Here is a 26,775-nt window from a genome sequence, read left to right as displayed (position 1 = left end):
TCAAAAAGTAACAATTTGATACAATTTTATCAGATTCATTGATAATAAAATTATAAATGATTATTTTTTTTAATCATTTTACATTAGAAAAATAAATTAGTATTTTTGGGGGTATGATCTATTCAATGGTCTTTTTTCCTCCTTCATCAACTTATTTCGAGTTATAATCATATCAGACGGATTATTTTACCTTTGTAGTATATCGCACCAGAAAGCAGCGCCAAAGCCCCCAAAAGGGTGACAGTTGTTGGAGAACAGCTTGGTATTGCACTTATCTAGTCATTTGTGATCTAAGCGTCCCTTAGCTTTTTTTAATGTGTGTGATTTTTTACTTTTTAATAAAGTTTGATGTTTTATTATAAAAAAAGAGATCAAGAAAAAGGACTAGCCAGTAGCTACCGTTTTAAAAGAAAAGGACTAGCTATCCCGTGCTTTTGTGGTTAGTGCTGGTACTCTGAAAGTAAAATAAAGGAAAAGAGCAAAATTACAAGGTGTGCCGCAAATCAAGCAGTACGTTCCTGTATCGTAAGCACAATGGAAATCCAACTTCAGGTGTCCATTTTTCAGTCTTGCATGGACCATAGTTCTACCTGACCAGTCTAAGGTCACATTATTCTTACAAATTCCTATCAGCAGAAGGCTCAAAAATCCTGTTCTCTTCATATGGTCCAAACCTTTCACTTGGGAAGGAAGCAGGTGGACATGATAAGTTCTTCACAAAAATTCTCGTGCAGATGCCCATTCTCCACCGTGCCATAGCAATCTAGCAGGCTTCAAGTCTCTCTTCTGGTTGGGCCCTGTAAGAGAATCTTTCTTCTTCCTCGTCTCCTCCATTCAAGACATATCCTGGCTTCAAGGCACGATTTGATTAGTTTAAAGCTTCCTCATTGTTCCTGAGCTCCCGAATTACCATTGAACTAACACAAGGTCCTCGTTCAGAATTTACAGCATCGACTGGTGGAAGAGAACTTTGGCGCCAGAGTATGCAGTTTTGGCATCATCTGCATGAGGAAAACAATTTATGAATATATAAAACAGAATTACTTGAGGCATTCATATGAATTTGGTTATAAATAAAATACATAGTTTGAAACCTTACGTGCTATAGCAGCCAGACTGATAACAGAAGGGACGTTAGCCTCAACCTCAACAGCAGCTTTAGCAACCGCAATGCCTACAGAAATACTCTGCATAATATCTAATCCCGCACAAAGTGATGCGAGTGTTCCACCAACTAAACAATCACCCGCACCAGTAAGCCTCACTACTGATGCAGGAAGTGAAGGAAAATGAACAGCAGAAAGACGAGAGCTTCTATTGGGCTCTGAGACATCAAAACACGAATTTGGTGGACACTTCTGCATGATGGTCTTGTATAACTTTTCACCAGACCCACTTTGTGTGGTTTTATTCAGAGGACTTTTAATGTGTTTGGGCCCTCCTTTACTGCATAAGATCAACCCTTGTGAGCCAAGGGTCAAAACAACCACTTTAATGCCTTTCTCTAGCAGAACCCAGATTGCTGGTTTCAGCATATGAAACAAAGATACTGTTGACAGGTTATGATTGGCTTCAAGAGGAGAAAACACATCAGCACCCAATAAAGCATTTGCCATGGCAATGAGTTCATCTTCATTAGGAGAAGTATAAGTCACCTATAGAAAATGTCTACACGTCTCAGAGAAGCAATTTGATAAAGCAAATTATTATTATAAGACATAATTGAAAATTTTAAAGTAATTATGCTAATAAACTTAATCAAGTATGCCACACAATATAGAGTCCCAAACATATTTTGAGTGGATTCTACCGAGATTCGAAATCACTGCATATCACGTAATGATAATCTGGACAATGAAAACGATGGCTGTTGACACTACAAAAATTATTTATGACTATTACACTCCTTGAATCTTCAAAAATTCTTTCGACCAAACCATTTCAAGAAATGTTGAAGAGAAAATAAACATTGTATAAAGCTTAGCACTCACATGCTTGACAATTGAAGTAATTCTTTTGGATTTGGTGACTGACACTGGCTCAAACCAGACAGGACACCCTGAATCCGCTGCTACTGAGGAATGCCAATATTTATGCAAAGAGATGAAGTAGCATCAGCATTTATAATTCACCAAACCAGAGAGGCAGACAAGAAGAGAATTAGTGGTATAGCATCATGTTATGTACTTTTGCTAGACGCTTGTAGAGAAGGAAAATTCAGATTCGCATCAACGAACAACAATGGAGCCGGACGTATGGTGCTCTCGAAGTGCAAGATCCAGTCTGGCGTCAAATATTTGTCCTGTAACAAGTAGACTTTATAGGCTTTCTTTTTCCTGCTCTTTTTAGTATAACTATTGTCATTTTACAAGCATATTAAGGAAAATCTTCGGGTTTTGACAAGTTTGGAAGATACTTGATAGCATAAGACGTGGGAAGGGGGAAAAAAAAAAAACTTACAATAGCTTCCACACTAGCAACACCCGCTGCCACTTCACCATTAGCATCAAATATATTGCAAACAACGGGAGTCTCAATGTTACTGTTCTTCAAAATACCTACCTCAAATTCAACATGTAAAATAATAAATCATTAATATGCTTTTTAAAATTATTTTTTCCAACAAACCCAAAGAAAAGAGAAAGTTGGCCAGCTTCCAAGGGAAGATTACAGGAAAACTAGAGAAAAAGGGAACAGTATTACCATGCACATGGTTATTAACATATCTATATGATAAATGGTCATGGAGACAAGAGATCTCACCTTCTATAGAGAGTCCAGCAGACTTCCACTGTTCCAACAAAAGATTTCCTAGTTTTAAAAAATTAAAAAGAAAAGAAAAATTATTTTTCCTTCAATGAAATGCTGGGACGTGTGTGTGTTTCAGGTTCAAATAAATTAAGTTTTTTTTTGTCAAACAAACAAATTAGTTTACACGTCTAAAAATATACAACTTGTGTTCATGGCCAATTCGAGTTGAGCCTGTAGATGTAGTAAATCCTATAGATTTTAGTGGCAATGAAAAATGAAAAGTTCAATGATAAAACATATGCCTGCCATGTCAAGCCCTATAGCACTAATCATGTATGGCTTTGCTCCTAGCTTTGACATGCATTCTGCCACATTCCTTGCTACGCCTCCCAGGACATAACGGACCTGAAAATTCTCTATTAGATTAGGTTGAAAAAGAGATCATGAACAAAGTGAAAATAAGAGAAACTAAATCCTCGATTAGCTATGAAATCTGATATTCCATCATCTTCATTAGCATAATTGACTTGAAAATAACCACTGAATCATGAGTTCGTATCTTTCTAATAGACAAGAAATGGAACACTTTCATTTAAGAGGATTGCATATCTTCATGACCACATTTAAACCTTTGAAATTGTGTACATACAAATAACAATCGCGCGGAGAGAATAAAGAACAAAGGAAGAGTAATGCTCATACAATAGTGAGCAGTGAGTAAATTCTTTGACGAGAGGAATACGTAACTAACCCTGCCAGGAGTGGTAGTCCTTGGGTTTGCAGGCATAGAAGGGGTGGCATGAATATCCAACACCATGCCCCCAATTATTACTGCCTCTGCGCCACGATGTTCCATTTGCCTACCTCTTACCCACAACTTAAAAAACAAGAAGTAGAGATTATAGAAGCTGCATGGGAAAAACAGATACAAAGCATAAGCAAACATAGGTTCGGTGTGTAGGGGGGCGCGCGCGCGCGCGCGTTCCTGTGAAGGACGTGAGATCTTTCCTTTCAAAAGGAAGAAAACTCATATTTGAATGGATCATAGAAGGAAAAAGAAAATGCAATAATATGAATGCCACATGTGCCTAGTGATCGACCGGTTATCCCCTTCAAATAAAATCCTTTTCACAGAGGAAATATGTCAAACACCTGTTAATCAATACCGAGAAAAGGAGACCAGCGAATGGAGAGCGTCATCCAGAAAACCAACGGAGGCAAAATGTCCTTACTTTTGCAGTTTGGAGGATTTTTCATTTAGATAGTGACCAATTTAACCCTCTCATGCTGTATAAAATAAAACTCCATCTTCTTCCTAAGGATGAGAAGGGAACCAAACGCGGAACTGTCCAACGAAGATTAGAAGTACATATGAAGTAAAATCCACAGGAAAAAAGGCAGAAAACATGGCAGAAGCTTAGCCGATCGCAGAAGGAGATAATATGGTTTGTCGGTACCTGGATCAGCACACCAATGGAGGAACTGGCCAGTAAGAAGCAGAACTTGGTAGCAATAAACGAGTCAACTCTTAAGCAGCTGCCTTGCCACAATTCAATAGCTACATGGATTTTATTTCTTTCCCTTTTGTCCGTTTTTTTTTTTTTTTGTCTGCATCTTACTTTTGGAATTTGGAGGAAATCCAGTTCAGGTATTGTGGGGTGCACCGCTTCCAATGGATCAGTTCATCATATTATGAGGTCTATTCTTCACGTTGAGCAGGGAATGGCGAGGGTGGAATTTATAGTCCTCCGATTTTTTGATTTCTCATGAAGCTGAGGAAAAATCATAATCATCAGGTAAAAATGTAAATGACAAGAGGGAATCTGGAGGGGGAAAAACACTCACATTGATTTACTTATATTTATTATGTCAAAATTTCTAATCATACATAGTTATGTTTTCTATTTTTAAGATATTAGTATTCAATAGCACTTAATTATAAATTTCTATGAAATAAAAAAGAAAATATAGCTATGTGTGATTAGAAAATTTGACATAATTGATATAAGAAACTTGATATAAATTTTTTTCTTTGGAAAACTGAAAAAGCACTTGGGAAAAATGTTTTCATACAAGTGAAATAAAATTCTTCTTATCTTTGAGAACAAAGTTAACTCAGTTATAAATGAAAATAAAATTATATATTCATATAAAAAAGTCTATCTCTCTACTAGGATTAGAAGAGTAATTATTTTTTAAACATAACTCACACATTCATTATATATTTCATAAAAAATTTAAAATTACAATCTCATATTTAAAAAAGTTTTTACAGCAAGTGCTTGATATAAGTTAGGCTATAACATGACATATCAATATAATTATCTATTTATAAATGCATAGAATATAAAGTTTATAATAAGATATGTTGTTTTCTTGCAAAAAAAAAAAAGTTGTTTACAAAACATAATATCAAAAAACCACATAATCAGAGTAAGATGGTTTCTCCTTCCAATTAAAAAATAGTCTTCCAGTTCTTAATATAGAACCTAATTGTTGAGTTAGTTTTAGTCTTAAATATAAGACTCATTTCTCATATTTATCAGTTTTCTCTAATTTACCCCTATGATACTCCATCAACTATAATCAAGTAGAAGAAGAAGAATAGGTATTAAGAAAGATGATTATGATGTTTTAGGAAAAATGTATCATATTTTTTATAATTAACTAACATATCTAATTTCTTTAATCTAATAAAATTAGTTAAATAGGTCTTATATTAAGAACGAAGGATTATATGTTTAAACTATTAGAGCTTTCTAGTTTGATGGGACTAGGTACCTCTTTCAAGTTTTTCTTAGATTTAGGATTGTAAGTTTAACGATAGATATATGATTTTTTTAATTGGGTGAAGAATGAAAAAAACAAAAAACTCACTCAAACCAGTTAAATGAAATATCACTTTTCCAGTAAAAAGAAAAAAGATTACATCCTGAAACCAATTAAATGAAAGGTCACTCTTCATTTGAAATCTGAAAGTGGTTGTGAACCGGGTAATGTGGGGGCAAATTGGAGCGGACGAAGACGCGGGTGTCCGCCCATCATGATCTGGCAGGCCCCACTCGCCAACTTTTGTTCTCCTTTTGTTCCCCAAAATGGACCCTCCACCTTTCACCCATTCCGTTTTATTTTTTTCCCAATTATTGAAAATTGTCTTCAAATTTTTGCTCACCCTAAGACCCTCTCTATATATTTTGTCTATCAAAATCCGAGCTCTCTATCATCCTTATAAATTCAGCAAATAAAATTATAGCTTTGCATGGTATACTGATTATTTTTAGAAGATGATAATGCCTTCATAAAATATATTTTAATTTGAATATTTTTTACAATTTTTAATTATTATTGTTATCCATATCATAATACTTTTTTGCAAGTTTTGAAGTTTTTCTGTGGGAGCCAAAAAAAAAAAAACAGGAGGCAGAGGTTGGCCCTCACCGAACACCACTCCCCCAAAAAAAAAAAAAAAGAAGGAAAAAACTGGTTTATTTTTCACCAACCCTACAATTTTCGACAAGGCGCTTGTGACGAGAGTACAGTTTCAGACTTTCACTTGGCAGAGCGAAATGGCTTCCCGACTTCAGTGGGCTTCAAGAGCTGCTTCCTACCTCAGAGTCTCTGTCTGTCACAGAGGCTTCGCTACTGGTAACTTATCCTTTTTCTTCCTTCCATCTGCCTCCCTCACTTCATCTTCATTTGTTTTCATTGATCACTTGTAAAGTATTTGTGCATGCTTCGATTATTGATCTTGATCCATGTGTTACTAAATCTGCTTGATCTATGCTTCTTGCTATTTAACATTCATAAGCACGCACCGATGCGTACCCTCTGATCATCACTGTAAATTTTGGGAGGTTATATGATCGGTGTGTTCTCCTGCCTCCGTTTCTCATTGTGATTTTTTATGACACTCACCACTTGTGCTGCGTTTCATCCCTGAATAGCGATCTGGGTCAGATTCACGCGCAGGTGGACTTTCTTGACTGCGATAGCAACTGTTCGAACTTTATTCAGTCATGTTTTGTCGTTTTTTAATGTTCTCTGATCTTGGGAACTTACTGGGGAACAATAATAGAGAATTGCTGGTGGGACTAAGAAAGTTCACCAGCATTAGCAATTCCAATCTTAGGTTTAATTATTAGTTTACCATTAAACCATAACTTGCGAAAAATTTTATTCTGCCGGTGTTAAGCTGTAGTATTATTGAGGTACTTGATTAAAAAAAAAAAAAAATCTAAAGACGGAATTTAGCGGTGTTGTTGGTAGTGCTTTATTTTCTTTTTTTGGCCGAAATGCGTATTCTGTAATTTACAATGAGTACAAACGGTAGTCAATGGGTTGTGGGCTTGTGGCTGCACATGGTGGGTCTTGTTTATGTATAGCTTGTATTGATTGTGATAGAGGGAAGAGAGTGACGAGTTGAGGACAAAAAGGATAGTGACACAAGAAACTAAATGTTAAAACACCAAAATAAAGGCTGGTTGTGATACTACATTTATGCAGGTATCACTGTTAATTTTAGGCTTGGCAAACTGTCAGAATTAGCATCTGCGCCTTGTGACTTTTTTCTCTTGTAGTTCATAATTTGTTATTTTCCTAATTTGCTTTCTTCTCTGTTTGGAGGCTATCTTATCCTCCTGTCTATTATTTCTCTCTTTTTTTTTCCTTCCTATTTTCAAAACACAAAATGCTAACTTGTATTTCAATAAAATCTATATTTAGATGGAATATATTCTATCATGAAATGTATTTCATCGAAGCCCAATGGTTACACTGCCTTGCCAGATAATGGACTATTAAAGAATTGAGATAATCTACCTTTCTATTGAATATGCTTTCCATTGGTCTTATGAAAGGAAGAGTTTGGATGTTCTCTTATTTATTTATTCATTTCTGTCATCTCGGGGAGGTGGGATTTATATGATTTCTACTGATTTAGGTGATGCATTTCTTTCCGGTGCTATGATCTCTTCCTTTTACTTTGAATACTCTGGTTGTCCCATCACATGTAAATCTTCTATAATTGCTGGGTTGTAATACCTTCTGTTTTTGTTTAATTAATTTATAATTTATGATCCCTTCCTCCCTCCAACAAAAGGGCAGTTTATCACATGAGTACCCTTCTTGGGGAAGGTTTTTTTCTTTCTATATTACATTCAGGATATTACTCTCCGCTCCAAAGGAATCAAATCTAAATTGACATGCAGAGATATTATCTCTCTTACTACTTGAGATGTCTACTCTGGATTGACTGGGCAGAACGTTGATAAGCTAAGCTTTTGAAAGAAGAGCCATATAGGCACAGAGAAAGGGGGAGCAAAAATGACAATGTTGGGGACAGAGAATAAAGTCTATCATTCTCTTTAGTGAAAGACCTATCAGCTTCTTGTGCTTACCATCTCTTTTGTTATTCGTGCAGTTCTGAAAGATTTGAAGTATCTTGATTCCCATGAGTGGGTAAAGGTTGATGGACATTCTGCAACTGTTGGCATAACTGATCATGCCCAAGATCATTTGGGTGATGTTGTTTATGTTGAACTACCAGAAGTGGGAGCATCTGTAACCCAAGGACAAAGTTTTGGGGCAGTTGAAAGTGTTAAGGCTACTAGTGATGTTAATTCTCCTGTTTCAGGAAAAGTCGTCGAAATTAATGAGAAGCTGGAAAGCTCTCCTGCTCTGGTTAGTCTCTTTACCTTATTAAATATTTAATTGAAAAACAGAATTTCTATTTCTTAGATGATTAATTAAAAGCAGATTACATTCACTTCAATGAACTTTTTACAAGCTGCACTGAGTTGTTTCTTTTTATACAAAAACTTCCCATTCGCTAACATAATTAGTATAGCAAAACCAAGTTTTGGTTTTTAAAAAGACGTTTGTTGTCGGGTTTTCTCATGAGAACCTAATGCATGCACTCTTTTTTCAATCAAAACATAATCAATTAGTTGCTGGGTGTTTATATCTAATGCGTCACATTTTCTTCTCCTTCAAATTCCAAGTAGGATTTAACGCAGCGAGACAATTCTGCAAAGGGCCATTTTAATGCATAAAGAAGCTTAAAATAAGATAAGCTGGTGGAATACTCTAAAGCTAAAAGAGGTTTTAGTGGAAGGTTCTATATATATATATATGTATATATTCCAAAAGACGTTCTAGTATTTATAAATTGAAACTAAAGGAGCGTGTATAGATTCCAAAGTCCTTGTGACGAGGTGATGGTATTTATTCTAGTTTCAAATATGTTTGAAATCCTCTTCGCTTATCTGAATTTGTTACTGCAAACCATTGATTCAAATTTATAGAGGAATTGACTCAATTTCTCAGACAGAAAGAGAAAACCAATTCTGTGTTACTACTGTGAATCGCACAATATGCCTGTTTCCGAAAGATATGGCGATGAATTTATTCTCAACCCCTAGTGTTTTTCTTGGTCTTACTTTTCTTTGTTTTTTAAGGTCAACTCAAGCCCTTACGAAAACGGATGGATAATTAAAGTTGAAATGAGTGACAATGGTGAACTCAACAAGCTGATGGATTCAGATCAGTACTCCAAGTTCTGTGAAGAAGAAGATTCCAAGCATTGATGATAGTCTTCTAAGGATCTTTCAGGACTGCGCATCCAAGAAAGTAGAACGTGTTAATCTGCGAATCCTCAATATCGCTTCTTTTTCCCCTCCTTTTCCCTATGTGTTTTTACTTGCTCTTTTTTTTTTGGTTTCTTGAGAGCTTCAAATTCGGTGGAATAATAATTTTCACTTTTTCTCCGAACATTCCAATTGACAGTTTGGGAAATCTGATCACCAATTAAAAAAGAAAATACGTATTACCAAATGCTGAAGTGGCATACCGATTTTTAGTAGTTTTTTTTTTTTTTTTGGGACAGGTTTTTAGGTTACTTTATCGTGAATGGCTGCTATTCAGTATTCATGCAGACGAAATGCCTCGAGATATTGGGCGTCGATTGAGAGAATTCAAACCCTCGAAGAAGTGATTCTAGTTTATATTTTATTATATATCAGCTTTTCAAATATTGGGGAGCTTTGGAAAATCCTATATTTTAATATGAGACATTTTTTCAGAGTTTGAAGGGTAATTATTTTGCCCCCAAAAGTACTCATAAGAATATATTTATCCGATCTTTAATATAAAATCTATTTAACTAATTTGATTAGATTAAGAAAGTTAAGTAAATTAGTTAATTATAAAAAATATAATTTTTTTCTCTAAAATACAATAAATATTTTAATATCCTCCTTTCTTTTCTATTTAATATGTTTGAGGTAGTATTCACAGGGATGATTTAGAGAAAATTGATAAATATGAGAAATAGATATTAATTTAAGATCAAAATTAACTTTAATTAGATTTTATATTAATACAGGAGTATTAAGTTATTTAGTGCGATCCATTTTCCAGAGTTGGGAAATGAGCTGATCCGATCCTGATGGGCTAAGCCCATATTATCCATGCTCAGAGTCAGGCCCATAAGCATGCGCTTTCTTGTTTTTAATATCTTTTTTAAAATACAAAATTAGTAAATGCAAACACAACATATAAAAAACACAAAATATAAACTATAATATTAAAATTCCATATTACATCTCTTTAAAAGATAAATAAAAATACAACTCAATGCAAAATATTCTAAAATCTAACGATTCAAATTTAAATTTTTGTCATGATGTATAAAATTAAAAAATATAATGACAAAAAATAAATAAACTTTATTTTTCAAAAACATTACTCTAACATTATAAAATTACACTACAAACTCATACCAAGAATTTTAATGTTATATTTTTAAGAAATTAAATTTATTTAATATTAAAAAAGGGAAAAACACATGCCAGACTCCCCCCAAGTCCTAATGGACCGAGCTTATAAGGGCTATGATGATCCTAAATCCTATTTGTCATTCATATTGCGGGAGATCATTGAAGCCGAACCTATGCAAAAGTATGAGATGAATATCAACATTATAGCTTGCTTATTTTTTAATTTTAATTTTAACTTTAAAGTCGTCGGCTGGCGGAAGGAGCTTTGAGATTGCGCTGGAAGTGGGAAGTGTGTTCTGACAGACCGGGTACGAGGGAAGGAAGAAAACTTCACTACCCTGTGTGACAAAAGTCAGACTTCCATGAGAATCCAAGCTCAAGTAACTCTATCAACTCAATAAAAACTGTAACAATGTCTTTCTCATTTTCTACATCCTCTCTGTTTTCCCCTCAGAAGGTCTTCTTTGCTGTAAGTATCTCTCTGGCTTGCTTTTAGTTCTTGCGTGAGGTGTGCCCTGCCTTTATGTCTGTCTATCATGACATCCATCATTTGATATTGTCGCAGCCTTGTTTTTGGAAGCAAAGGGCATATGGCGTTTCTATAAAACCATGCATTGTTAAGGGCTTTGTGGTCAGGGCAGGCCCCAAAAAGATATCTTTCGATAAAGAGTGCAGAGAGGCTCTACAATCAGGGATTGATAAGCTTGCCGACGCTGTGTCTCTCACTGTAGGACCCAGAGGTGTGTGTTTATACCTAAGACGTGCTCCTGTTTTTGAAATTTTTATTGATTACTTTAAATTTGTGATTTCACGTGGTACTCTTCCTTTTTCACGAATGGAAGAAAGAAATGAAAGGCTTATGAAGTTGAAAATGTTTTACTAGCTGTTGGTACTCATTTGTACAGTTCTACAGAGGGGCATTCGTAATATTTGTAATATTGCTTTATCCTTGAATTTCATTATCTGATAGATTTTATAGCAATTATGAACAGTCCCGGGTGCTCTTGTTGTGATTTAAGTGCTGTGATTTTGTTTTACTCGCGTCAGTTATATCGTTTCAACAGTGCTGGATGCATATGCAGCCCATCCCTCTTTTGGGGTGGGAGTTGGGCAAATTTGGTTCAATTTTTAGTGGTGCAGAAAGCTACCATAAAGGACTAACTTGATTAGATTTTCTGGAATCCATTATTCAGAAACAAATAATAGTAGGTGTCACAATACTTAAAAGAGGCATAAGGTCTCTTGCCTGATTTTGATTCATTTTTAAATGAGTGTTCATGCAACTGAATCATTTTTAACGAGTTTTACTCAATCATGTAGGACGGAATGTGATTCTTTCTGAATCTGGGAATCTGAAAGTAATTAATGATGGTGTTACAATTGCTCGGTCCATAGAGCTTTCGGACGCAATAGAGAATGCAGGTGCCATGCTAATTCAAGAGGTTGATCATAATCGTTAGGTTTACCTTAGTTCATACTGATGAATGATTTGGCTGGAGATGTTAACTATACATTTAATTATCTTGCTTGTAGGTTGCTAGTAAAATGAATGATTTGGCTGGAGATGGCACTAGCACTGCAATTATTTTGGCTCGAGCTATGATTAAATCTGGACTATTAGCAGTTGCATTTGGCGCTAACCCCATTTCATTGAAAAAGGGGATGGAAAAGACTATAAAAAGTCTGATTAAGTTTTTGAAGGAGAGAAGTGTGCCTGTGGAAGGAAAGGATCATGTTAAAGGTACATCTGAGTTTGATTAAAGTGATAAGATTGCCCCATAATGAAGTATTGAAATTTCTTTTTTTTTCTTTTTGGCAGCTGTGGCTTCAATTTCTGCAGGAAATGATGAGGACATTGGTAACTTGATCGCCGAAGCTATAGAGAAGATTGGTTCTGACGGAGTGATTTCTATTGAGTCATCCCTGTCATCTGAAACTTTTGTGATAATTGAAGAAGGGATGAAGGTATTGAAACCCTAGTTTATATGCTTTCTAAGATTCTGCTTAGGATTTGGGTTCAAATATTATCGTCTGCCTCTGTCTTTCCCATGTTCACATAGCCCTTCTCTCCTTGCTTAACATATTCTCTATACTGCCATATGCTAGGCCATATCCTAAGCTCCCATTCCTCACCCATGAAGATCTTAAAGTTATTTTAGCATATAATATCCTATTGTCCCTTTTTGCATATTATCATTAGAATTTAGCAACTTGAGCTTCTGTTCTTTTGCTTCTATCTCACAGTTGAAATTTGTTTGGACCAAAAACGTAAGGAATGTTTTCTTGAATTGGGTAAAATCTTTGAATATGCCATGTAAGTTTTTTGCTTATGTGCCCCCCCTCCCCATCAAGGTGGCAAGGCATAGAAGTAAGCTTTGTGGTGATCTGAATGATTGTTGTTTTTGTGCTTTAAATTGATGTTGTTAGTTCTTTCTTTGCAGTTTGACAAGGGTTACATGTCTCCTCGCTTCATTACAAGCCAGGAGAAGGGTATTGTGGAGTTTGACCGTGCAAAAGTCTTGGTAACTGATCAGAGGATTTCAACTGTCAAAGAAATTATTCCATTGCTGGAAAAGGCTATGCAACTGAGTGCCCCACTTCTGATTATTGCAGAGGACATCACAAAACAAGTATTGGAAACATTGGTGGTAAACAAACTGCAGGGATTACTAAGAGTTGCAGTCGTCAAATGTCCAGGATTTGGAGATGGGAAGAAAGCTTTGTTACAAGATATCGCACTGATGACAGGTGCGGTTCTAGAGCATCTGATAACATACTGCTTGATTAATGTGAATCTATGCCAACTTCTTGTTGCAGGTTTTAACCTACACGGCAATTATTTGCTTGGTTTGTCATGGCCAAGAATCTTTTTCTTCCCCATAGCTTAAGTTGTTATGAAGGGCTCATAATTGGTTAAGCAAATTATTCAGACCTCTTCTAAATTTTGTTTAACACTGTACATGGTTTTCCTCCATTTTTGAAGACGCATTTTAGTCTGATTTGAAATTCTTTTGTTAAACTGCCTTAACAAAAACACATAAGAGGTTAATGGAAAATGTTTTAGTGGAAAGATTTTAAAATTAGGCTAAATTGTAGTATAACTTTTTTCCTTTTGGAATGCCAACGGCGATCTTTTGAAGCATTTGTGTCCCAGGATTTGACTTTTGCATTTCTTGATTTGTTTAGATTCTGAATAGCTAAGTATTGCTACAGTCAGTTTTGAAAAATCTTGCAAATCTGGTCAAGCCACTAAAATGTTTTTAAAACCAGTTTTATTTTATCAGCACTGAAGTCAAGACTTGTCTTACATCATGCTAAGATCGCAGGTGCTGATTTTCTTTCTGGAGAATTGGGTCTGTCACTTGAAGGTGCAACATCAGATCAGCTTGGCATTGCACAGAAAGTGACAGTAACAAGTAATACAACAACTATTATTGCTGATCCTATCATGAAAGCAGAAATTCAGGCTAGAGTTTTACAGATTAAGAAGGATCTTAATGAAACAGACAATGCATACCTGTCAAGAAAGCTCGCGGAGAGAGCTGCAAAGCTCTCTGGAGGCATAGCTGTTATTAAGGTATGCAGAGTGATAAAGATGCAAGGGATTGCTTGTGTAATGATGACCTAAGGCCATATTTTGCTAGTATAGCTTTAATTGTCCCTGGTTTATTTAATTGCCATAACTTTATGATGTTAAATATTCCTAATTGGGTATGCTCCATGTATTGCCACCGTCTTGTAACTGGAAGTAGGGAATGATCAATGTGGCCAAGTGAACTCAGTTAGCTGGATAATTTGAATTCTTGGTTCCTCTTAGCCATGATCACTATTCCTCGTGTGATTCCTCTTGAGAAGTAGAGGAAAAGAACATAGCAAGCCAAAGTGGCTCAACTAAAAAACGAAGCTGCTACTTCCGAGTAAACCATTAAATTGAAGCCAAAAACACAATCCTATCCAAGTTATCCAATGTTATTGACGTTTGCTGTCTGCATTATCTTTCTCTTCTCTAATATAAATTTTCTTCTTTTATCTAATAAGAGACTATTTGGCACAAGTCAAATTGAATATTACCATCTCCGTTGCCAAATGCTGTTAGCATGATCTTGCCCTTTGCCTTTGGAAACCTTTAGATTTTGATCATGATGTGCCTTGTCATGTAGGTAGGTGCACACACTGAGGTGGAACTTGAAGATCGAAAACTTAGAATTGAGGATGCAAAGAATGCAACATTTGCTGCCATAGCTGAGGGGATTGTCCCTGGTGGTGGAGCTGCTTATGTTCACTTGGCAGAACTGATACCAACAATAAAAAACTCTATGGAAGATCTTGATGAGCAAATTGGTGCTGATATTGTTGCTAAGGTATGGTCCTGCTTTAGTCTCTTCTTACTTTCTATTCTATCTTTCTTATGTAAATCTCCTCTTTCATGAACATACTCAATAAAATTTTTCTGAACTGATTTCCATATAAAGTATGACTTTTTTCAATCTAAGAAAGGGGGTTGCAGAAATCTAGTACAGTTTTGAAATGCATTATCTTAGAAACACAACATTGCCATTGCTGAAAAGACATTGCAGCGATGCTCTACCTAGATTCTAGGAAAACTTTAGGGCATGGGGCTCTTGCATTTCCGACCTAATTTGACCATTTGTTCTTTCAGAAATTATTGTTGGCAAATTATTTCACCTTTCGTGCTTAATTTCAAATAAACATGGTGATTTCTTTTTTCTTTTCACCCATCTTTTTCTCTATCTCTTCCATGATAAGGATCAATTCTGTGAAAAATTGCATTCCCTCTTGAACTGGTGACAAATGCATTTTGTTTTACGTAACAAGTTGCTTATGTCAAATTGCAGTCACTTGTTGAACCTGCGAAATCAATTGCTACTAATGCTGGAGCCGATGGAGACATTGTTGTCCAGAAGACAAGAACTTGTGATTGGCGAACAGGTTATAATGCAATGGCAGGTGAATACGAAGATCTTTTAAACGCCGGAATAGCAGATCCTTGTCGAGTCACAAGATGCGCTCTTCAAATTGCAGTTTCAGTTGCTGGTGTGATTCTAACAACTCAAGCTGTAATGGTGGACAAAACAAAGACACCCAAACCGCCTGTGCCCCTAGTCCCTGGGATAACCCCTTGAAGAAGAACAAGACAAAGCAAAGTCTTCTTTGTATATGTATTGCCCTTGCCGGATTCGAAGTTCAAATCTTGAGAATGCCCCTTGTCTTGGTTCATACTTCATCCTCATGAAGCAATGAGGTTGGTTTTTGCAATAATGGAGAGCCAGAGGTTGCTGATTCTTCCATACTTCATGATGAAAGGAAGAGTCTGAAGCTATAAGTGTTTGCTATCAGATTCTTCAATAGAAGCATGACACTTGACACAACCCTCATTTGGAGAGATGGTCATGCGATGATCTGTTGAAAGATACCCACATTTTATAAAATTTTAATTAGGAAACTTAGTAGCTGCTACTTAAAAGAAATTTATTTAAATTGTTGTGAAACCCATACCTGGTGAAATGGCTTGAAGAACTTGACAACGGCAATTTAGTGCTGTTCTTTTTCCTCAAGAGATTTTTTTTTTGGGGGAATATATATTTAAGTTTTCTCCATAAATTATGAAATGATTGTTTATTGACTGTGTATTACCAGATGGTAAATATTGAACTTAGATTTTGGATTTGGTGCTTGTGAGAGTTATTCAGGTATTCTTTGATCCACAGAATGAAATCAAGAGAAAATAATGTGGATTGAAAATAATTATCCTATTTTAAAAATAAAATATAATAAAATCATTGAATAAAAATGAACATGATGTTAAGAAAAAACAAATTTGTTTCCAATTACAATATGCCAAACAAACATTTGTTTTCTCCTATTCTACATTCTTTTGTTACCAAACTTCTCCATAGCCGAACAGGATCATTTTTTTTTCTTTTGGTAAAATTTTTGTGGTCCTTTCAGGTTGCAGCATTGAACAATATAATGGATTGAAAGTTACTATATTTATCTAGTCCTTTCAGTTTCATTAAGATCTTTAAAGGACCACTTTCTCATATTTCAGTCTCACAAGTAGACATTAATTGCAGACAGTGAAGATGTTGTGAGAAGAGTAAAGAATAGAGATGAAAGGCTTATGGCTTTGGAGTAACGAATCAGACACTCCTTGAATCTGTCAATAGGCCTTGACTTAGTTTATAAAATTGACATATTCTGACACAAGCAGAAAAAGATTTTAATCTTGGTTTTGCAGAAACACTTTTCTTCAAATTTAGATAACTCATCTAACTTCTTCCTAAGTTTTAGTCATTACCTGAAAGGCTGAAAGGAAAAAACAAACCCTCTCAAACCATTACACATCGATTTAAGATTATATATTTTTTTTCATATAAAAAGACTGCATGAAAATTTGAATTCTAATCACCATCTCATTCTCATATCTTACTCCTCATTCACCTTAAAATAATTCCTTTGATTATAATTTTTTTATATATAATACCATATAATTATATTTTAATAAAGTTTGTAGTAGGTTAAATAAAGAATAGAGATAAGAATCTGAACAACTACCAATGAATGCTGACTGAGGTTGTTAATGTGTGTGGTAAGGTGCACTAACCCGAGCAAGATTATGATAATGATAATCTCTGTGTGGTTCAGAATCTAAACCCCTTTTTTGTTCTTAATTTGTATCTTTATAATCACCCTTACCTTTTGGTTGAGATAGTGACCCATCACTGTATATATGTGTGTACTATCTCCGGTCCTTAATATAAGACCTTATTTAATCTTTATTTTAGTCCTAAATATAAGACCTCAATCAATTTTATTTCTAATATTTATGTATTTTTTCTTAAGATAGTCATTCTAATAATGATAGTTCTAACCAACACACTTGATTAATAAGGATATTTTAAGAAAGACAACACCTATTTATTACAAATAACTAATTTAACTTGTTTTTTTAATCTCTTCAAATTAGTCAACAGCTCTTATAATTAGAACCGGAGGTAGTATAAACCAAACTAATCCTTAGTCTTGCTTTCCTAACCTAGAGTCTTGGAAGGCCTTGTTGTTATTCAAAACACGTGCATGCTTTTTTCCCCCAGATTTCCACACAAATAGCTTTTTTTCAACTTCTGGGTTAACAATCCAGTACAGTGGAAAAGGAAGTGATTATTTCTTGATTGATAATTATGGATTGAAATTTAAAAAAAGAAGGAAAATGAAAAGAAGAAGAAGAAATGAAATGATGGTGGCTTGATGTAAGGAATAAGTATGCTGGCCACCAAGTGAGAGAAATGCTTGTAAGATACGCAGCTCTGAGGGTGGGTTTCAAAAGTTAAATAATAACATGAACCACCTATCACACTATAGAGTACTAGACTAAGTATATTAATTAATTAGCTAATGTTCCATAATTATATTACTTTTATTAACATTTCATAATTAATAATGGTCCCCACCACCCACTTCACCTTGCCATCTTTTTCTTTCTTGTACCAATTAATTAGTAATTACACTTCTGGTTTTAAATATAAGACTTTTTTTATAATATAATTTACATTATAAAAGGAGTCTTATATTTAAGATAGGAGGAGTATTACACATTTGCTGCATCTAACCGCCAAAAGAATAACGAGACTCTCCTTGTATTTGTTTAAGATACAATCCTAGGATATGTGTATGTACACCTAGTACTGTAAAATACCAAATCATGGTGATTATTTTCTCTCTCTTTCTTTTATAGCCATCATGCTCATTGGCAATAGTAATATATTTTGACATTAAACGTAAGAGTTAATTAGAAAGTTTATTTTGACGATAATTTATAATTTTTTAAACTCTACATAAGTTTCTATGAAGGATTAATTCCACTACAAAATATTAAAGAGGATATTTTAAGAAAATTAACATATTTTTAACAAATATTACCTCAAGATCCTAATATCAAAACTAGTTGAGAGTTAGATTTAATTCTAAATATAAGACATTAATTTATTTTTTTTCAAATTGCTTCTACTGATTGCACATGTGAAATTTTTTTTTATATAAATAAATTGTTTTAATGCAAATGATTTAAGAAGATATTTTTAAAAAAAACCAACATATATTCTTAACAAATAGCTTATTTAACTAGTTTTATTAATTTATCCAAATTAGTTCAAAAGATTTTATGATAACAGAGATAACTAATTTAACTAAATTTTATTATCTCTACAGATTACTTGCCCAGTTAGCCATTGGAGGGAATATTTTATACAGGAAGTTTTATAAACTGCATGCATATATTGGACATTAACAAAGCGAAAACGTTACAAATGGCTATATCAATATTAATAATTCAGTTAACGTTGTGAAAACTGATAAAAGTAATTTTTGTGTGGAAAAAAAGACTCTTCAATTAGTTTTTTTTTTTTTTGGGGGCCAAACAAGATTCTTCAATTAGTTGAAACAAACATTTCTGACAAAATTAGCTGGGACGTATCTATAAGAAAGCGAGAAGGCTCAGTGCGCGCACGTCGCGTCCGTCGTTCCCAAAATAGCCACCTCAAACAAAGAAAGGAAGAGAAAGAGAGAGAGGGAAAACGGCTGAGTCTGATCTGTAAATTTTATTGATTTGTGTTTTTTTAATCGTTTGTACATTTTTTAAAACTAAAGTCTGCAAAAAAATTCCTGTAAGGAAAATCCAGCTCCTGCACTTGCTCCAGACTAACTACCCCCTCTCTCCCAGTCGAAGGAGCATCCTCTCTCAGATCTGGGAAGCTCTGCGTCCATGGTGTAATGCACTCTTGTAGTGTCCACGCGCTCTCTCATTCAACACTGAGTTCTTTTTGGCAGTGTGAGCACTAACTCTTGCTCTCCTTTTCCATCTTACACTCTGAGTTTTCGGGAAATTGTGGGGAAAGGGAAGTTACTTTATTGGGGGCAGAATTTTTGGTTCCATTGAGGCTGTGTCTTATGTTTTGCGCACCAGTATTTGGTGGGAGCTGTGGTGCTCGGTTTTTTTGCTTGGCATTTGTCTCATTTCTGTTGATTTTCTTATTCTAATTTGGCAAAATCTGGATTTTCTGTTCTGTTGGGTTTTCTGCTGCTGTTCACTGTTGTTAGAGGAAAAGAAGAGAGGGGAAGGAAAATAGAATCGGGTTTAGTTCTATCTGCCTTTTACAGAGGGCTTTGCTTGATAATTGTTGCCTAGAACTCTTTAATTTGGTTCGTGCTAAGTATTGTTTGTTTTTCCCGGTATTCTTCATTGAAAATTGTGGAGTTTCCAGTGAACTTCGAAGATAATAAAGCAGGAAGGAGTTATTTATTCGCGTCTCAAGGGGCAAAAAGTAAAAAAATCGAGGTTTGTTTTAGGAAGGTTTTTTTCAACCAAATTGAACTTGGACTTCAAAATAATAAAGTTGTTATAGAGAAGCTTTGGAGATCAGTTGGTGTGATTGTACACAAATTGATTCCTCAGCCGCTTGGCGTGCAGGAGATTTTAGTAGACTGATTGATTAGTCAATGGCTAAATCAAGACACCACTCATCAAACCACGATTCATCACTGTCACCGACTGCTGTAAGATCAAGAGAGGGCCCATCTAGATGGACAGACTACCTTGGTGCGGAAATGGCATCTCCACTATCTTCTGGCAGTTCAAGGAGCTTCTTCAGTGATGGGCAGGCTCATAGCACTGCGGGATCCCAATACCATAGGGGTTTGAACATGCAGTGGGTAGTCCAACTCACTGAAGTTGCTGAAGGACTTATGGCTAAAATGTATAGGTTAAATCAGATTTTAGATTATCCAGATCCCATCAATCATGTATTTTCGGAAGGATTTTGGAAAGCTGGAGTATTCCCCAACCATCCTAGAATATGTGTGTGTTCTAAGAAATTTCCAGAACACTTCAGCAAATTGCAACTTGAACGAGTAAGAAATGATGTTTAATATATTTTCAATTTTGTTTTCAATTAATTTAGGCCATCATGAATTTCATCATCTGAGGAGTGAATGCAGATAGATAAGCAAACTTGGGATTCAATGCAAGATCATGCGGAACTTCATTTACAAAGCCTTGAACAATGGGTGCAGGTGAGCTCTTTTGTTACTTTTATTTACTGATTTTTTTTCCCCAGAGAGAATACTTTCCCTCCGTGGGTTTAATTTTTTCTCTGCTTGAACTTGTAGATTGTTTGGGTTGCCATATTATCCACGCCTTAAAATTTTCAATTTAATTTTATGTTTCATGCTGTCACCTGACAAAGATTCTTATGTGTATCAGCTACTTCTGGACTTAATGGTGTTTCGTGAACAAGCTCTCCGACTTATATTGGATCTAAGCAGCACAGTGATCACGTTATTGGTGAGTCTGTATCTTATTTCTTTCTTAGCATTTTAAATTAACTCATATTTAACAATTTGAGGGTGTTTTCTATTTGATGATGCAATGGTTGATGTCAGTTTATATATAAAGCTTCATATGAAATGCCATAAAGTGTATAAGTTATGATATAAGGAATTTATGCGTTTTCTGTCCAACATCTTTGTCACAAGCCATATCAGATACGAAATAGAGCAGAGTGAACTAACCAGCTGCCTGTCATTCTGTAACCAGCTCTACTGGAGCTGTTCATTGTAGTGAAATGATTTACATCGTTAACAGATACATTGTGCATAGATGTAGTAAAATAGTAATGACAAATTTTCTAATCACAAAATGCAACAAATGAAAACAAAAGGAAGAATAGAGAAAACTCAAGATTGTGTTTGCTCCTTTCTTTGAATTATTCCTCATAACATCCCAAACATTTCTATCAGCTCTTAGATACCTTCTTCCATTTGTTTGATTGTTTGTGTATCATTTAGTTTCTTCACCATATTGTCCGTATCTTTAATGTAACTTGCCCGTTCAAGTCCCACACATGTTTTGAATCTCAGAATGGTTATTCCATTGTCTTACAAATAAGTGAAGGACATGATATATGATGATACAAAGGCTGTTGATCAAACTGCGGGTTCTTTATCATATACAAAAGGTGCTTATATGTATATATCTTTTCATGCATACTCATTTATCTTTCTTCAACGTAAGGGCTTTGGTGTAATTAAATTCTTGCTTATTAGTTGAAGCAAGAGGAAATCAACATTTAATGCTAGTTATTTCTACTGATGATTGTTCTCTATGTTAAGTTTGTACCAAGCACTCGTGCATGGGGAAAATTTGGAGTAAAATGTCTATTCTTTCGCTTGAGGTCACAGCATTTGAAATGATTGTGACTTATGAGCACAGTACTACTTCTATTTATTTTTCTGCATATCTCAAATAACTAGGCACAGTTTCTTTCAGCCCCATCAGAACTCTCTTATACTACATGCGTTTATGGATCTCTTTTGTTCCTTCGCGCGGGTTAACCTATTCTCTGAGAAGGCAAGTTGTTTCCTGTTTGATTGCTCCTTAATTTACATTTCTTTTAATTATGAGAAACTTTTTTTTTTTTTTTTGCAGTGGAACCTTTTTTTTTTTTCCTGGTTTTTAATTCTGTGATTAATTTCAAATTGGATTTTGACAAACCAATGCTTTCAAGCAGATACCAAGGAAGATGTTGCTTCAGGTCTATAACCTTCTGCATGCAATGTCAAGAAATGAGCGGGATTGTGATTTTTATCATGGGTAGGTTATTATTATTATTGTTTTATGTAATTATATCCATTTCTTACATTTTAATATATATTCTTTAACTGCATTACAGCTTGGTTCAATTTATTGACTCTTACGATCCACCATTGAAAGGCTTACAGGAGGACTTAAATTTTGTGAGCCCTCGTATTGGAGAGGTTATTCTCATCCTTTCATATATTTTTATTTTATTTATCAACTGCCAAGTTCATATGATGAAGATGATGGTTATGCTACCTTCTTCTTGTCTTTGAATGATCTAATTTACATTGGGCAATGAGATTCAGCTTCTTGTCAGCTTCCCTGTTTGCTGTTTTTTTGGTTGCTTGTTATATTCTGACAATAGGTAATTGTGCTATCAAGAGAAAAGAGATAGGAGAAGCTGAAAAGGAAATTAAGAGACAAGACAAATAAGCTGGAAGGCACTTTTAAAACTGATGATACCGACTTTATTATTTCTATTGACACAAGATTGAGCAATGAGACACAATCTTAGGTGTAATACAAACAAGATGATTTTTTTTTTTGGTGAAATCATTAAAAATTATTTTCCATCTTCTAGAAGATGACTCTATATTTACCAACTTGTGAATACATTCTGGATATATTTTTTTGTCCAGGTATTAGAGGCTGTGGGTCCTATTATATTTCTATCAACAGATACAAGGAAACTTAGGAATGAGGGGTTTTTAAGTCCATATCATCCTCGGTATCCAGACATACTCACAAATTCTGCTCATCCCATGGTAAGTATAATTTTTCTGGTCAAACTTGAGTCCTTCAAATTGACTATTTTTTTGGCTATTACTAAGCTAATTCTCCCTTGTGTAGAGAGCTCAAGATCTGGCCAATGTAACTGCTTATCAAGAATGGGTTTTATTTGGTTATCTTGTCTGCCCTGATGAGCTGCTTCGTGTCACAAGCATTGATATTGCCTTGGTACAGTTCATGCTTAAGTAATTGCATTCTTTTACTTGTATTACAAGCCTCCATTGAGACTAACCATATGGATTGTACTCAATGCGTCTGCCTACAAGTTTTACTGATATAGTTATTGGAACTTGAGACCTGTACTAGAAACCTTCCTTACTTGTGAGCTTTGGATAGCATGTTCTTTTATAGTCTTAATTTGTTTAGATATTTGTCCCTTTAATTATATCAAGTTTGACTATGGATAAAGATATAAAAGAGGGGCCGGTCAATTTATGATTAGGCACCCAACCAGGGTGGAAATTCTTCCTCAAAAACTGCCCACTGAGGTGGGGAGAACCATCTTAGCTAAGTACTTTGTCTAGTATTTCATACTACACTGTGTGAGATTTAAGCTTCTTATGGACCTAGTGCACCTGAAGCTATTTTCTTTGGTTTGAGTTATTTTCCTGGTGCATTCATGGCTGTATCAAGGGGATTAGTTAATTTTGGGGTGTTTCATTCGCTTACCACTGAGTCCGAGATTTGTAACCAGTCCTGTTGTGTCATATACTATATAAAAGCATCCAAATTTCCATCAGTTTCCCATGTTAATCTTGATTCCTATTGACTGGCCATCCTTGGATTGAAAAGTCAATGTCCTAAGGGTTACACTCTTCAACACTTCACTTGATCTTCCACAAATCAAAATTCTCCAAAGAATCTCGGGTAGCCTTTTACAAAGCCATTGATCACTAGCTCAGATGACTAATGATAGTCACTGAAGGGATATTGTGGACCTTCTGCCAAAAGTCAGCTATTGAGATGGGAGATTCACCCAACTTTTGTCTCCCATCAAGCAGCCCATGCAACTTGATGTTCTGAGCTCTACGTAAAAGGGATAAGCAAAATGTTTATTTAATTTCTTAATACGTAAAATTTGAGGTGGGTGCTTCTTCAACGGACGTGGCATCAAAAGGCGGTGCTTGTCAAGAATTTTATGGATCAACTGGCCTTGGTTTTATTGTCTGTTGTAAATGTGACATACTACGTGTTAATATGAGTGCTTGAGTGATACTAGGAATGAGATTGTTTACATCTACTGCCCGTTTTCAAGGCAAAAAATCAGCAGCCTGACTTTTTTTTGTTTTTTTGGTACTCTGATCCTAATTCATGTCTAACTAGAGATACCCAGCATGATATGTTCTTTTGTTTCAATTTTTCATGACACTCATCTGTATAAGTCTTTTACTGATAAAGTGGAATAAACAAGACTTCATATTTTAGATATGTTGACTATCATATATGCTGAGTTTCTTTCCTAAATCCGTTTTGCTCATTATCATGGAATTCCAGGTTGTACTGAAGGAAAATTTGGTTCTCACGCTCTTCAGGGATGAGGTAAATTTTATCTAATGTCTACACTACGGTGTCACTGACCTGCTGTGGTTAATGGTTCTGTAATTGTTCACACACAGTACATACTTCTGCATGAGGATTACCAGTTGTATGTTCTACCTCGAATATTAGAATCTAAGAAGATGGCAAAATCTGGGCGCACAAAACAAAAGGAGGCAGATCTGGGATATAATGTCGCAAAGCAGGTGGAGAAAATGATAAGGTATGTTCCAAAGTCCATGTTTAAATATTGTCATCTTTCAACTATGAAATTTAAAATGCCCCTAGCTGAAATTGGGGGTCAATGGCATCAGTGGGGCAAAGAATCTTTGACTTGGGAAGGGCAAAGATCTTTTGACTTGGGAAGTGCAAAGAATTTTCTTGGTGCTTATAGTTTTTCGTTTAGGATAGGGAGTTCCTGCATTGCACTCTTATTGTGATGGTGGATGCGTAAGATGCTTTGCTGTGGCATGCTGTTTTACAGGGCTGGGTGTGAGTGGTTTCTTTTAGTCTCTTTATGGTGTTGGCCATGTTATTTTCACAGAAATTTTGTTGAGAGGAAACATGTATAGAGATCATGATAGCAAGGTTGCCATTGGAATCCCTTAAAATCGGCATAGAGATGACTTTTTTTGGGGGGGGGGGGCCTAAAACATAAGAGATGACTAGTTTAAATACATTAACTAAAGATAAAAAGGAAGAAAAAAACTCAAAAAAGAAAGTTAAGGGTGAGAGTTGTTGGAAGCAAGTTACAATGGCAATCAGGCAGTCGTAACAGCCAGATAAGCTGGAATACTCTGAGACTACTAACTACCTGCATGTTTCTTTTACTTGACTTCTCATTTTGTCTATTTTGGTGCACCTCTTTCTCAATTCTAATATGCTTTTTCTCTTCAAACAATGTATCATCTTTCTTTTATCTTTGATAAATTTGTAACAATACTGTTACTGTTGCATATTATAAGACTAAAAGTGACTATTATTCAGTGAAGTGCATGATCAAGCGATATTATCTTGTGATGCCATACATCGTGAAAGGAGAATACTACTGAAACAAGAGATTGGGAGAATGGTATTATTTTTCACGGACCAACCCAGTCTATTGGCCCCTAACATTCAGGTATTTTCTCTCTTTTTTTTTTTCACTTTTTAAGTATGAAGCAAAAATGTATCTGAAATTGAAGCAAACTTGATATTGTTTTTATTTGTATATAAGTGCAATTATAAGAGACTAAAAACTTGTGTTTGAATATATTAGATTTACTGCATCACTGCTTATGTGCTGGATTGAGAATATTTGTGCTTTCTTTTGCAATTTTCTGATAATACTACTATGTAGTATAATGATGCTATTGATTTTAAGGTAACAAAGAAACGAAAATGTCAAAGTTCTTGAAATTCACCAAGGATCCTTGCACAAGAATATCATAATCGAAGATAGAATTAAGTACATCTTTTCCTCAAAGTTGAGTGCTTTGACCAGTGAATGTTAATCACTTCTGTATCCATATAAGTAAGGCAATATTTCTGATTTGTGATGGAATTGGATGGATCACTGTTCTCAATGTCTCTGCTAGGAGACTTGTAGGTCGCTCTCTATTCTCTATTCTCTGCTAGGAGACTTGTAGGTAGCTCTCTATGCTCTAACCTGCTGTTTCTTTTGTTTAGTAGTTTTCACCTGTTTTTAAAATTATTTGATGTGTTTTCTCTAATGATTTAATATTTCACACAGATGGTGTTTTCTGCCTTGGCTTTAGCTCAATGTGAAGTGATCTGGTATTTCCAACACGTTGGAATTGCATCATCAAGGTCTAAAACCTCTCGGGTGGTTCCAGTGGACATAGTAAATATCTTTTCTAGCCTGTTACTACATGAGATTTATTTTCTGCACTGTATATAGTTTGAATCTGTTAATATGATTGTTGACTGACTTTTATGGTTGGTTACAGGACCCAAATGATCCAACCATTGGATTTCTATTAGACGGAATGGACCGTCTATGTTGCTTAGTGCGGAAATATATTGCAGGTTGGATTAAGTTTATATATATGTGTGTGTGCCAATTTCTTCTGAAGAGCATGAAAATGATATTTTATTGCTACAATTATTGCCCAAGAATGTAGAAGTACTTGTTTCAAGGAGTATATGGAGAAAAAATGCATACGTCTGACTTTAAGACTTCTTAAACTTTTATTGGCTTTTATTATAACCGTTAGTGCAAAATGCTTTCATTCTAATGATTTAAAGTTTAAAACAGTGTTGTCTGGT

At 35.1% G+C, this 26,775-nt stretch overlaps 4 protein-coding genes across 6 annotated transcripts; 3 read left to right on the top strand and 1 right to left on the bottom strand.

The window, feature by feature from the left end:
* Positions 1–446: 446 nt before the first annotated feature.
* Positions 447–4,288, bottom strand: LOC114740064 (pseudouridine kinase). 3 transcript variants are annotated; one of them, XM_028928181.1, is made up of 10 exons: positions 4,209–4,282; positions 3,904–4,096; positions 3,503–3,659; positions 3,054–3,156; positions 2,764–2,811; positions 2,461–2,558; positions 2,188–2,302; positions 1,992–2,074; positions 1,100–1,655; positions 447–1,001 (listed from the first exon to the last, which is right to left on the bottom strand). In XM_028928181.1, exons 3-10 carry the CDS (start codon positions 3,605–3,607, stop codon positions 943–945), a joined length of 1,167 nt encoding a protein of 388 aa, XP_028784014.1. In that variant the 5' UTR covers positions 3,608–3,659; positions 3,904–4,096; positions 4,209–4,282; the 3' UTR covers positions 447–942. The 3 variants fall into 3 exon arrangements, with proteins under 3 accessions (XP_028784014.1, XP_028784015.1, XP_028784013.1); XM_028928182.1 differs by having other exon boundaries at positions 3,918–4,096; XM_028928180.1 differs by lacking the exon at positions 3,904–4,096 and having other exon boundaries at positions 4,209–4,288.
* A 2,014-nt stretch (positions 4,289–6,302) lies between these two features.
* On the top strand, positions 6,303–9,582 carry LOC114740067 (glycine cleavage system H protein 2, mitochondrial). The gene is made up of 3 exons (XM_028928186.1): positions 6,303–6,396; positions 8,171–8,430; positions 9,207–9,582. The coding sequence occupies exons 1-3, from the start codon at positions 6,318–6,320 to the stop codon at positions 9,333–9,335; spliced, it is 468 nt and encodes a 155-aa protein (XP_028784019.1). The 5' UTR covers positions 6,303–6,317; the 3' UTR covers positions 9,336–9,582.
* Positions 9,583–10,787: 1,205 nt separating this feature from the next.
* LOC114740066 (chaperonin 60 subunit alpha 2, chloroplastic) lies at positions 10,788–16,222 on the top strand. The gene is made up of 9 exons (XM_028928185.1): positions 10,788–10,995; positions 11,092–11,266; positions 11,847–11,968; positions 12,060–12,267; positions 12,346–12,491; positions 12,968–13,274; positions 13,853–14,103; positions 14,687–14,887; positions 15,383–16,222. Exons 1-9 carry the CDS (start codon positions 10,939–10,941, stop codon positions 15,668–15,670), a joined length of 1,755 nt encoding a protein of 584 aa, XP_028784018.1. The 5' UTR covers positions 10,788–10,938; the 3' UTR covers positions 15,671–16,222.
* A 3,044-nt stretch (positions 16,223–19,266) lies between these two features.
* On the top strand, positions 19,267–26,535 carry LOC114740065 (protein NAP1-like; the record flags this gene model as incomplete). The annotated part of the gene is made up of 15 exons (XM_028928184.1): positions 19,267–19,374; positions 19,801–19,881; positions 20,014–20,453; positions 20,541–20,615; positions 20,806–20,886; positions 21,871–21,951; positions 22,112–22,194; positions 22,274–22,358; positions 22,821–22,946; positions 23,032–23,139; positions 24,466–24,510; positions 24,588–24,730; positions 25,495–25,627; positions 26,240–26,350; positions 26,457–26,535. Coding segments are annotated over exons 3-15 (1,561 nt in total), but the record flags the coding sequence as incomplete, so codon positions are not given.
* Between the last annotated feature and the right edge of the window lie 240 nt (positions 26,536–26,775).

Source organism: Neltuma alba, unplaced genomic scaffold, assembly GCF_004799145.2.
Source record: "Neltuma alba isolate B1F8T4 unplaced genomic scaffold, ASM479914v2 tig00003040_pilon, whole genome shotgun sequence".
Lineage (NCBI taxonomy): Eukaryota > Viridiplantae > Streptophyta > Magnoliopsida > Fabales > Fabaceae > Neltuma > Neltuma alba.
The sequence above is the reverse complement of the archived record's forward strand: the minus strand, read 5'-3'. Positions and strand labels throughout refer to the sequence as shown.

Excerpts from the sequence above, each read along its gene's own strand:
- LOC114740064 (XM_028928180.1), bottom strand. The coding sequence starts at position 3,607 with ATGGAACATCGTGGCGCAGAGGCAGTAATAATTGGGGGCATGGTGTTG. Across the intron at positions 3,157-3,502 it reads GGACTACCACTCCTGGCAGG|GTCCGTTATGTCCTGGGAGG; the intron begins GTTAGTTACGTA and ends GAGAATTTTCAG. Across the intron at positions 2,303-2,460 it reads TTGCTAGTGTGGAAGCTATT|GACAAATATTTGACGCCAGA; the intron begins GTAAGTTTTTTT and ends TACTTGTTACAG.
- LOC114740067 (XM_028928186.1), top strand. The coding sequence starts at position 6,318 with ATGGCTTCCCGACTTCAGTGGGCTTCAAGAGCTGCTTCCTACCTCAGA. Across the intron at positions 6,397-8,170 it reads TCACAGAGGCTTCGCTACTG|TTCTGAAAGATTTGAAGTAT; the intron begins GTAACTTATCCT and ends TTATTCGTGCAG. Across the intron at positions 8,431-9,206 it reads TGGAAAGCTCTCCTGCTCTG|GTCAACTCAAGCCCTTACGA; the intron begins GTTAGTCTCTTT and ends TTGTTTTTTAAG.
- LOC114740066 (XM_028928185.1), top strand. The coding sequence starts at position 10,939 with ATGTCTTTCTCATTTTCTACATCCTCTCTGTTTTCCCCTCAGAAGGTC. Across the intron at positions 12,268-12,345 it reads AGGAAAGGATCATGTTAAAG|CTGTGGCTTCAATTTCTGCA; the intron begins GTACATCTGAGT and ends TCTTTTTGGCAG. Across the intron at positions 12,492-12,967 it reads TAATTGAAGAAGGGATGAAG|TTTGACAAGGGTTACATGTC; the intron begins GTATTGAAACCC and ends CTTTCTTTGCAG.